Source organism: Gymnoscopelus microlampas (assembly GCF_963454915.1).
Source record: "Gymnoscopelus microlampas genome assembly, chromosome: 6".
NCBI classification, from domain to species: Eukaryota; Metazoa; Chordata; class Actinopteri; order Myctophiformes; family Myctophidae; genus Gymnoscopelus; species Gymnoscopelus microlampas.
In genome coordinates, this window is record NC_139943.1 from 40,830,866 (window position 1) to 40,842,823 (window position 11,958).

Sequence of the window (11,958 nt, forward strand, 5' to 3'; positions counted from 1 at the left end):
TAGGGTTTAAGTGGTTAACCATGTATTTGTCATACCAGACCGGTGCTCTTTGGGCCCTGGCCTACTTGGGGACCATGCAAGTCAGGAACAATCTAAATACAATTACCCATCTTACCTGTTGTCAGAGTAGTCTATTCGCTGTAGCCATTGTTAGAGCGAGGTACCCACCATGCAGCACAGGCCAAACTTTGCAATACTCATACTTGTAGTACTAGTTGTAAGAGTACCCGTTGTACCCGTTCTTAGAGTACCCGGTGCAGTATCCACTACCATACGACAAGGTATGGGGATTCCTTGTCAGAAACTGCAGACGACGGTTGGCCAATCAGGGAAGATCATAATGCTTTTTCGGGAAGTCGATCGGACGGACTTCCCACTCGGCATTGCACACCCCCAGGTCATTCAGGGGGACACACGCCAAGTTTGCTACGGTCGGATGGCGCCCGAGTTATGCCCGGGACAGACAGACACACAGAGACAGAGATTCCATGAATTTATATATATCCCTGCCAGTGAATTAATTTAATTCAAACACATACTACCAACATTAAAATAGCCACCAACCTTTAAGAAACATCTTCCTTGTGGTAATGTAAAATGTTCTTTCTTTTGATTGAAATATCTGAAGCTCTTCTGAGTAACATGATATTGTTTACATATTTTCACAAATCACTCCTCTTTGCCCAATAGTTCATAAATACATGACTTTAACTATGGCTTATAATTAGTATAAATGCCAATTACAGAGTTAATTATGTTTGGGAGTCTGATGGCACCATAAATTAGAAGATGTTCACAGCAGTGCACTAAAATCCCCTTCCTGGGCCTGTATAAATAAGATTCCCTCATTATTTTGCATTATAGGTCTGGGGCTATGAGTGTTACTTTGATTAAGCCATTTTCCAACGTGAATGACTTGATGACAAAAAAGCATAATTGTGATTGCTCTTTCAATCTCCTGACATGCTGAGACAGTAGGTAATTACTGTGGTATAATGGAATTGAGTCAAATCATGCGGCAAATTACGCAAACTCTTTATTCAGTTTATTTTTAACAGGGGCAATCATATTATGCACAACATCTTACTTGGAGCGAGATACATTATCATGCACAGATTACAGTTTGCCACCAAATGTCTTTGAAAACACAAACACATACAGTACAAGGAAGGATATTGAACTAATTGTCTATCTGACATTACCAGTATCTGGTGGTCTAGTTTGTCTCTCTGGAATACTGTGATGACATGAAATCAGAACAGTTCTCAATATACAGTAATACTTACACAAATAAAACATTGAATCAGTTGAGCACATTTTTGCACAAAGTCTCTCCAGCAGATTATTTATTATTAATATTATAGTAATATTGCAATGTGTTGCAATACACTATATATAACACTAGATATAATTTCTCTTGGGTTAGTACCCTTGCATCAACACAACACCAAAGAAATGCAGAATCAAAACATTCACAACATAGTACGCCAGTTCCCTTAAATAAACGGCTCTTGTTATAACAAAATTGTGCACTGTATTGCTGCATAAAACATCACAAACATTTTTATTCAGATAATAATTCTCTGTGAACAGTGAGCAGAAATGTCCCTTGCAGCGGATGTACAGCAAAGCATCATTACATTTTACTTGACCAAAAAACGCTAAATTCACCAGTCTACCCAATACCAGATCAATTTCGTCGACAAAGAACACACATACAGATACAGTTTTAATATAATAGTCGAAACCAATACTTATAACAGAAGAACTCGACTAGCCTTTTTAGGTCATTGTTTCAAGTCATAGTATTTCAAAGTCAGTTTGGAGAATAACCAACAGTTATCACAGACAACAGACAGGGCCATGCTTTTCAAATGATCAAGCATAAATAATGGCAGTAATGCTTAGGCTTATATCATGCTAACCGATCCTATGTGCCTTAGGTCACTGGGTCTCAATGTGGGCTCCAGGGTTACTGGATCTCAACATGGGGTCGGAGAACCCCCAGGAGTCCTTGGGGGGGGGGGGGGGTTCCAGGAGGTCCCGAGCTAAATAATTGATAGTTAGGAACCAAATGGACACTTACAGATCCATTTGGTTCTATTTGTACATTTTCAGATTAAAATTGAGGATTTTACAGTGTAGATTGGGGTCTCAGAGATTATTTGCTCTCCTTTGTGTGTGCATTGTGGCTTCTGGCGACAGCCTGCCTCTGAGGAGAGAGCCGTGTCATTTGTAAGGTGGAGCACCTCAAAGAGCTTGAAAGTGATGTGTTATTTTCCAAATCTGTTCGCATTGTTGCATTTTGATAGCGCCCCTTGACGTGAATGGTGAACAGGCCATAAGTAATGGGGTCTAAACATGCACTGAAGAGACCAAAGATAAATAGCATATGAGTAAGAGAATGAGACACGGTCTCCTCCATTTCATCAGGGAATAACCAGTACCACAGGCCCAGAAGATAGTATGGGGTCCAGCAGACGATGAATGATGTCACAATAACGATGCTCATCTTCAGAGTTCTCATACGAGCTTTGGGGATATTGTTGCGTGAGCGCCGGAGATGAACCCTGGACAGAACTGTAATGGACATAAATAAAAAGAGACACACGTAAATACTGTCTTTACCACAAGAGTGTCACTTCACAACATACTGTAATACTCACTCCTCATAGTTAAATTAATTTATTTTTTTATCCCCCCCCCCTCGTACACTCAAATGTATAAAACATAAAACAACCATTGCGCCTGCATATTAGATAGAAGAAATGGAGACGTACGATTGCGTCTGGATATCTCCACCAAGATGCGTGTGTAGCAGAAGATCATGATGACCAGAGGAAGCAGAAAGAGACAGACAAACGTGAACATGTTATAGAGGGTCTCCTGCCAGCGCCTGACGAAACTCCCATGGGTGGTGCACTGGGTGAAGTTCTCAGGGACTGTGATGGTCACATTGTGAAATATAAACATCTGTGTGAAGACACAAGTATAGTTATTCTTAGCCATGGCTCTGAAATACATGAAATACAACAATCATTTTATTTATGGACTTTACAGTTGAGCTTATTACTGTAATGGACAGACTGTATAGCCTAACTGTGTTCACTCCAGGGTTGAATAATGATTAAATACCTAGGATTTGTCAAGAGAATATTTCTTTATAAAGAGCCTTATCATGAGCCAGCAGAGGAATATTGTGATAGCTCAACCCTCCAGAAATAGTATGATACTATGGTGGACGACAATAGTGCGGCTGCCTTGCTGTCAAATCTTTCTTTTCATGAACTGAGACGTTCAAATATTTTCTAATAATATTTTATCAGTGTTTCATATTGATGCTATTTATCTTCATGAATATAATCAGAATCAAACTGAAGCGAAAAGTGTGCTCCTCTGAGTGCAGGACTCCGCCAGGCCGGGTTGCCTAAATGCCTAAATGCCTACCCAAGGAAGGCAGTCATAGCCAATTAATAATTAAAAAAATAAATAAAATTGGAATGGAATCTGGAAAATCTGAACCAGGAGGGTCAGTTAAATGTCTTGCTCAAGGACACTTCGACACATCACATTTGCTGCAGATGGGAATTGAACCTGAGACCTTCTGCTTCCCAGGGGGCTCTCTACTATTCAGCTAGGAATGGGTAGAGAGGAATTTAATCAGCTTCACCTTTATGGCAGTCATACACAGCCAAATTGGACCCAAATAACAAAAAAGAAAAAGAAGGATTTTACTGACAGTAAATGTAATGTAATTATCCCAATGTTGTCCCATTGCTCTACACAAAATAAATGAACAACTAAAAAACACAACAGTGACCAATAATGGTGCATTCACACCAAATGTGTTGAGAATGCATCTAGAGTCTAGATTCTAGACGCACCAGAGTCAGTACCCCATAGGCTCCAGCCAGAGGGTGGTGCTGTATGCTGTAGCGTATCAAATTGTATGCCTCCTCGTTTTTGTTTGGCCGTAAATGTAATTGCGACCAAGTAATACACAATCTCATTTGGCTAAACAGCACTAAAATAAATTAATGAAAACATTTAAGGTAAGAAATAGGCAATGCGTTAACATATCCACGATTCATATTTGATCGTTTGACCAGATCTGGAAAAGAAAAAAGCTCCTGTTGAGATCAAACCGGGCAGCAGCTATACACACATGGCTAGCCACACAAACTCATTGCCAGTCAGACATCAGATGACCTGCAACAGTCATTGGAGATGGCAGGGTTTGAAGCAGCTAAACACACATGGCTAGCCACACAAACTCATTGCCAGTCAGCCATCAGATGACCTGCAACAGTCATTGGAGATGGCAGGGTTTTAAATCCTTTGGCAAGGAAAAGATTGCTCATACAAGAGACTGTTGTACATCTTAAGAATGTTTTGCTCAACATATAACTTATCATACCTTGTTCTCATATGTCAACCGTCACTGTTCCCTCACTCAAACAAACTGATTCGACTACTTCTCGGACTGGGGCCCATGACCCACCTCTCTCCCACTCACTTTGCCAGCCTAGGCTGGCTCAGGGTGGAAGACAGGGTTAAACAACTAAAAATGAAACTGGTCTTCAAAATCGTAAATGCAGATTTGCCCGAAATGCCCCCATATCTGTCTAAATACCTCAAAAAAGTTAGTGACACCCACAGTCACAAAACTAGAGAGAGCGTAAACAACAATCTGGTACCACCCACCCATAAAACAAACATGGGCAAATTCTCCTTCTACAGCACGGCCACCAAGGTATAGGTATAGGAATAGTCTAACCCCATCCCTCAAAAAATGCAGTTCGCTGGGCTCATTTAAAACAGCCCTAAAAACTCATCTTTCTGGAGGCCATAAGAGGACGTAGTACCAGTTTCCCGGTAGACAGACGACCCCCCTCCCCTTTTTTGGGGCGGTGTAGCCGCCCCCTATAAGTGAGTTTTGGACACCGACCAAAAGATTTGTATACCCCCTAACCCTTCCATTGTTAATGCAAATCGATACTTTTGCAAAGTCAGCCTTACAGCTAGTGTCATCACCACTAACTGTAATGTGATTGGCTGAATTTGCAAATTCAGGACTGTGATTGGCTAGCGAAACACATGACACATGTGCAGCCCTATGAATAGCAGTATGGACTTTAAAAAAAGTCATTTATCCTTTTTAAAGTGAGTCATGTTGTGATGACCACACACCGCCCACTTCACACTGGGTGTGATTTTTTTATATATATTTTTTTATTTTTCATGCTTTTTGGGGCGGTGTAACCGCCCCCTATAAGTGAGGTTTGGACACTGACCAATCCTGCACAGTGATTGGCCAATAGTCTACAACGCAGTGAATTTGTTTATATTCCGTATTCAAAATGTTTTTTTGTTAATGGTCTCCTAATACACTTTACAGACAAGCTTTTTCCCTGTGACTGTCGGAGCCCTGATCACAAACAAATAAATAAATAAACAAATAAAAAGTAAACTTACTAACTAAAACAATAAGCTGCATTGATCTGTAAATAACTATGCTTGTTTTAGCTCACACATTTACTTGCATAGATATACGTAGATTTTTTATTTATTTTATTTTATTACAGTCCAGTACTGTTCTTATTATTACCTTATGTAAATTGTATTCCTGGTATTGCGCAGTCTTGCGGGCCATATCACACCAATATTTCGCTGTGTGTACTTGTATGAGTGAGTGACACATAAAATCCCCTTGATTGATCTTGATCTTGTACAGTACATGTATCATCAACACAGTATTAATATACTGTAGTAGAGTCAAGGGATCCAGTGCAGCATGAAATTGTATCTGGTCAGAAACCTGCCTGATTTGTATTCAGCTTTCAATCTCAATCACTGGGCTATTGTTCTGTATTTCTCATTCACACATATAAACACGCTTTTTATTTGGATGATGACAGTCTGTGACGTCAGTCATCTATGACGTCACTTGTCTATCTACTGTGGCAAACCAGGGGAAACTGAGCTGTCAACTGAGCTGTCAATCAAGCTCAGACTTGGGGAGGCGATAGAGGGAGTGTACTACCGTGTCCAGGTTCTACAGCCACTACTAGGTAATTGGCACTGGACACACCTGGAGTCCATCTAATAATCAATCAGCTGAACCTTTAACTCACTGGCAAAGAAGTAACATGGTAGCCTGGCGTAGCTAGACTATATCACTGCGTGGATATGAGTCTGGTGCTTCCATGAAGACGTTTTGTTTCCCAAGGGGCGGGATCAAAACAATGGCCCTCGACGCAATTGGTTAGACCTACAACCAACTACCAATTGCAGTCGCCCATATTCGAATACTGGGCCCTGATTGGTTACACACGTCTTCTGGAACAGGAAATGGATTCTCTATGGAGCGGTGCCAGACCCAAATCGCAGAGTGCATTTTTTTTGCACTCGCAGATTCGTCTGGTCCAGGGCTAGTAACATGGAGAGTCAGTTGGTGCCTAATCTCTCAAGAACAGATTCTGCTCTCCAGGGCGCTGTTTTTCCTTTTCATTTGGCGATGGGTTCCCAGATTGGTTGGTGCCAGACAGCAGGGAGGCAACACCTCTTTAATTTCCAGCAAGAGTCTGGTAAGAAGAAGGACGTCGAAAGACAACAGAGATCCCATGCAGTAAGCCTAAGCTCAAGGACAAAGACCCCAGACGGGAAGAACTTCAGTTATCGTTTTGAACCACCTCTCTTTTTCCCTAACCTTTTTTAAGACACTTTTTGTTATGCAAATTGACATTTTGGGCAAGGTTGCAGCCAGATCAGATCCCATTGTACTTCATTGAAATGAAAGTTAAATATTTCAAAAAGTATAAAACCATATTATATATCCTCTTGCATAGCCATGCAGTCATCACGCAACGTCCAATCAAACCCAAATTGTTGAGGGGGCTCCACAAATGTGAACCAAATCATGAACTATACAGTATCACTGTTTCCCAATTCCCACACAGCTTCTTCGGGTCCTGACGGCTGCAACCTTGCAACTTACACACAGGCGACTTACACAAGCCACCAGGCCTTTCTAAGTCATTGTGCAGATATCCATCCATTCATTAGGATAGCAAACTATATTGAGATGCTTAAAGAAGAACAGCAAAACATCCTTTGCAAGTAAGTAAGACTGCTGCCTATTTCAGATAACATGAATATTTGTTTTACCTTACATGAGTATGACCTGTGTCTGTGCCAACAGATTTTGAATACGCTTTTGGATTATTATTATTCATCATTATTCTTTGCTTTCTTCAAGCTGATCTGCAGTACATTGAGTTAGAGAAATGTTAACCATCTATCCCTGGTTTAGAGAAAATAATTGAACAGAGCGTTTGATGAAAACAACCAAATTGAGTGAAGGTTACACAGCAACATTCTGAAAATCATTTTAATTCTGAGATGCAGGATAAATGGACCGCCTGGATTTTGCAGTGTACACAGCTCACCTTTACAAGTGAGTGATTGGAATTTAATGAATTTGATACAATGCCCAGAGAGCTTTGGCTTAGCTTGGAGAGAACACAACATATCTTTTAACGCCACCCTTACCTGAGGGAGAGAAAGAATCACGCTCATTGTCCAGGCCACAGACAACATGACTTTGCTTCTCCTCTTGGCCTCGCTGATGCCCAGTGGATTTAGGATAGCCGACTGTCTATCTAAGCTGATGACCACTGTTACAAAGGCACAGGAGTACATCGCCACCAGTTTCAAGAACATCAGCACTCTGCAGGCTGCGTCTCCCCCTTGCCACTGCACTGTGATGTTCCAGACAGCATCCACTGGCATTACAATGAAAGTAACTAGCAGATCGGCCACGGTAAGATTCATTATGAGTATCCTAACGTGAGATTTGCGCTTTCCGCCATGACCAGCAGCGTACAGTACAGCCAAGTTGCACACAGCTGACACAGCACAGAGAACAAAGGTGATAATCACTCTGACTTTGGCCGCTGTGGAGAAGGTGGGAAGCTGGTGCTCCTGTCCACTTGTGCTGCCATTGACTGTTTGCTCCGTCATTTGATGAAACATAATCAATCCGGGGGAGGCTATGACATCCTGGGAGCACACAATAGGCTCGTAGTAGTGGTCATTACACTCTCATTTCCCCCCACCAGAGTTGCTGTTCAACAGCATGATGTAGAAGGAGAAAAACACACTGCGGAAAGAAACCGATTGGAGAATTAAATTGACACAAATGTAGTTTGAAATAGTGCAAAGTCTAGTCAATGACTGTCATTAATGTAAGTGGTTCAATTGCTCTGAGGTGATGTTTTCTAAGGTCTGCAGACAGACCTTAGCTGCAGAAGAAGGTTTTTTTTCTGCAGCAGTGAAAGAACTGTGTGTAAAATGGACATGTGAATGCATACAGTATGATATTCACACAATTTGTCCAGTGTTGTCCTTTATAATGTAAACCAAAATAAACCATTCATTCATTCATATAGATATGACATTTTGACTTTAAAGGTACAATACCCACCCACATATTGATAGGTGTAAATGTACTTAGAAAATAATTCTCATTCCAAAATAGCCTATTCATCGAAGATTTCACTCTGATCCTATACAGGCACTACTGTACATAAAAAGGATCCTACCAGGTATGCAATAGGATTCTAAGATGTGTGGCATTCAATAGCCTGATATGAAGTAAACAACAAGTGCAATCAATCCTAGACATGATTACAACATAAAACAGAAAGGCTAAAAAAAATAGGTTGGATAACAGCCTAATTTATACAAAGAAAAACATCTGGAATCATCCCAGCGTCTGCATTTGTGGTCTAAAGAGTTTATGCCTACTACTAAACTTTAAAATTCGACAATGTAGTCAAGTCGTCCTTTAATTAAAAAATAAATTAAATAAATAAATAAAAAACATCCCACAGAGATCCCGCTGGAGGATCAGTGGCGTACCCACCATAGAGGCAGGGCAGGCGGCCGCCTGCCCAACTAAAATCTAGCCTCCCCTAGAAAATAAAGTAAAAGACTGAAAAACAGGCAGTGAAAAAAATCCAAAGAGAATAGTGGCCGTCGGAACTCGTCCATTCACGCGGGCAGGCAGCTAATCACTACCGTATCCAAACAGCAGAGCGACGTCGCCTATACTATAGTGATGCAAATGTTTGCCTTTATCTTATGGGGTGCCAGGAGTGCCAGGTGTGGGGGTCTCTGGGCCATCACCTGTACTCACCAGGCATAAAAGGGGCTCTAGTATGAGAGCAGCTTGAACCATTAAACTACAACATGAAGAGACCACTGCTGAATAATTGATTGATTGATTATACTTGCATATTGTTTTTATTAACGTTTTTCAGTTTTGTAGTCAGTGTTGCGTTGTTAACTTGTTTCCTTGTTTGGGGGGGGGGGGGTAGGTAGAGAAAAAAATCTCGCCTGCCCTAAATGTAATTTCTGGGAACGCCACTGTGGAGGATTAGCCCCTCGCAGCATCTCGTTTTCGAGGGGGTCCTCGCACAAAACAAGAAAACTATCCAACAACACAGAACAAAAACAAATCAAGGACATACACACAAAGGCTCTTCCACCATCTCAAACCCCACTACGTCAGTATACTAGTATCCTCAGAAATTCTTAAAATGTAAACAAAATAAAATGTAAATACAATTTAAATAAAACAAGCAATGCAAGTTAACAAACATGATGCCAATGTAGGATCGTCTTGAAAAATAAAATACAAGTAAATATATACAATCAGAAACAGGAACAGCTAGATGTAAGGCAATTAAAGTTGAGCAAATTTCCATGTAAAACCAACGGTTACTGAGTTACCTGAACCTGGTGGAAAGAAGAGCGCGTTACCAGTGAGAAGCGTCCCTGCGGCTGTTGCTTCAGTCCAGTGTTGCCAGGTTCTGCGAGAGAAACAAGCAACCAGGTCTATGAAAACAAGTCCAAAAGAAGCAACTATGAGCAATTTAAATCTATATTCATCAGCTATTTGAAAATAGCCGATCTACAAGCTCACACGTCGTGTTGAAACATTGGGGTCACAATTGCGTTGTGAGCTTGTAGATCTGCTATTTTCAAAGAAAAATCTTTTTAAAAAAGGGAAAATTGTGGTATATTTTCAAATCCACACAAATCTTGTATGGGGTCTCTGGCACAAAATATTTTCAGAAAGGGTGTGGGGGGGGGGGGGGGTCTGCGGACAAATACATATTCATTTGGGGGTCCTTGACATGAAAAAACACTGGTTTAAACAACATTTAGCCCAAATAAGCCACTACACTTTAAAAACAAACCCAAAAAAAAACGCAACCCGCAACTACCAATATTTACGCCAGGTGGTGGCAAGGCCCGTTGCTTCACAGTAAAAGTCGGTGGCAATGTTATCACAAGAAAAGATGAAATTACATTTTAGAGGCACATTTTTCCTTTTCATTAAAATGGCAACTAAAGTAATCAAAAAAGTCAACCAAAGAACAAGATTTTTGTACAGGAACTCCTCACTGGTCAGTAAGAATACATTGAGGACTCTAACAGGGGCACTCATCCAAAGTAACTTCGACTATTGCACCTCATGGTACCATGAGGTGCCACCACCACAAAGGCCTTAAAAACAAGGCTCCAGACATCCCTATATAACTGGTCAGGCTCCTGCTTGGCCTTACATCTACAACTCATTTAACCCCTGCTCATTTTGCTAGGGTCGGATTGCTCAGGGTAGAGGACAGAGTACAGCAACTTGCAATGGGCCTGGTCTATAAGATACGCTACACCACAAAGACACCTGTCAAACTACTTCCAAAACGTTAATAACGTCCACAATCACCAGAGGGAGCTCCATTAATAACGTTCAACCCAGATTTGGCTGAAACAAGGGGTTAAATTTGTTCTCCTGCTATGCCACAAAAATGTGGAACGCCCTACCAACAGTCGTAAAGGAGTGTAAATCCCTACTCTCCTTCAAAACCGCTCTAAAAGAGCACTTGTGGCACAGGTGGCTGCTGGCTGCAATTCGAAACTGGCCCCTGTAAAGAGTCAATGCCTACAGCCCCCCCCCCCCCATTTTATTTGTTTTGATTTATAACTGTTTATATGATGTTTTGCATAGTATTGTATATTTGTCTGTCATTAAATGTTTTGATGAATTGAGTGCAAAGGACCCCAATGGACGGTAGCCTCGGAAACCCATGCCTTTTTTTACCCAATGGAAACAAGCCATAGGCTTTCTTGGGTTTAAAATCCTTGCAGACCTTGTATTGAACTGAACTTTCCTGTGCTTCTTTTTTGCAAGCTGCTAATAAAGTATTCAATCAATCTAACAAGCAATCTTAGGCCTACAGAAAGATAAACTCTAAGTCGCTTATAATAAGCAGACCTGGCAACACTGATTCAGTCCCCTCTGAGTCCCCTCATTAATGTTCTCCGACGCAAGCGATGATTGGCAGATTAAGAAATTATACAAGCGACAGCAGCGGTTGGTTCATTTTTCTTCGGCTGCCCTCGACAAGCACAATGATGCTTGGTGTGAAGAGCAGTGGTAAGTAAAGTAACTAAGTAGGCTACATTTAGGCTACTCAATCTATAGCCTATAAGCACACGAGGCATTTTTTTTACTTTACTGGATATTTTCAAATTTTCAATGCTTTTACCTTTACTCCACTACATGTCAGAGACATATATTGTACTTTTACTCCACTACAATTATTTGAAAACTTTAGTTACTTTGTAGATTTGGATTATTATTACAAAACATACAACCACTTCAGCCCTATGTAAACTTTGTCTATTTTCAAATAATCTTTTGAAAATACCCGATTGTAAGCTTGTAGATAGATATTTTCAAAATATTTTATACATTTGAAACCTGTGAAATGGGACATTCTGCATAATGAGTACTTTTATTTTTGGTACTTTAAGTATACTTTGATGCCAATACTTTTGTACTTTTACTCAAGTACATTTTGAATTCTGGACTTTTACTTGTAACAG

The 11,958-nt window shown here is 40.7% G+C and overlaps 1 protein-coding gene across 1 annotated transcript; it reads right to left on the bottom strand.

Moving 5' to 3' along the window:
* Positions 1 to 211: 211 nt before the first annotated feature.
* gnrhr4 (gonadotropin releasing hormone receptor 4) lies at positions 212 to 8,022 on the bottom strand (the record flags this gene model as incomplete). Its single annotated transcript, XM_084059576.1, has 4 exons — positions 212 to 304; positions 2,324 to 2,580; positions 2,781 to 2,973; positions 7,552 to 8,022. The coding sequence occupies 4 exons, from the start codon at positions 8,020 to 8,022 to the stop codon at positions 212 to 214; spliced, it is 1,014 nt and encodes a 337-aa protein (XP_083915702.1).
* Positions 8,023 to 11,958: the final 3,936 nt, after the last annotated feature.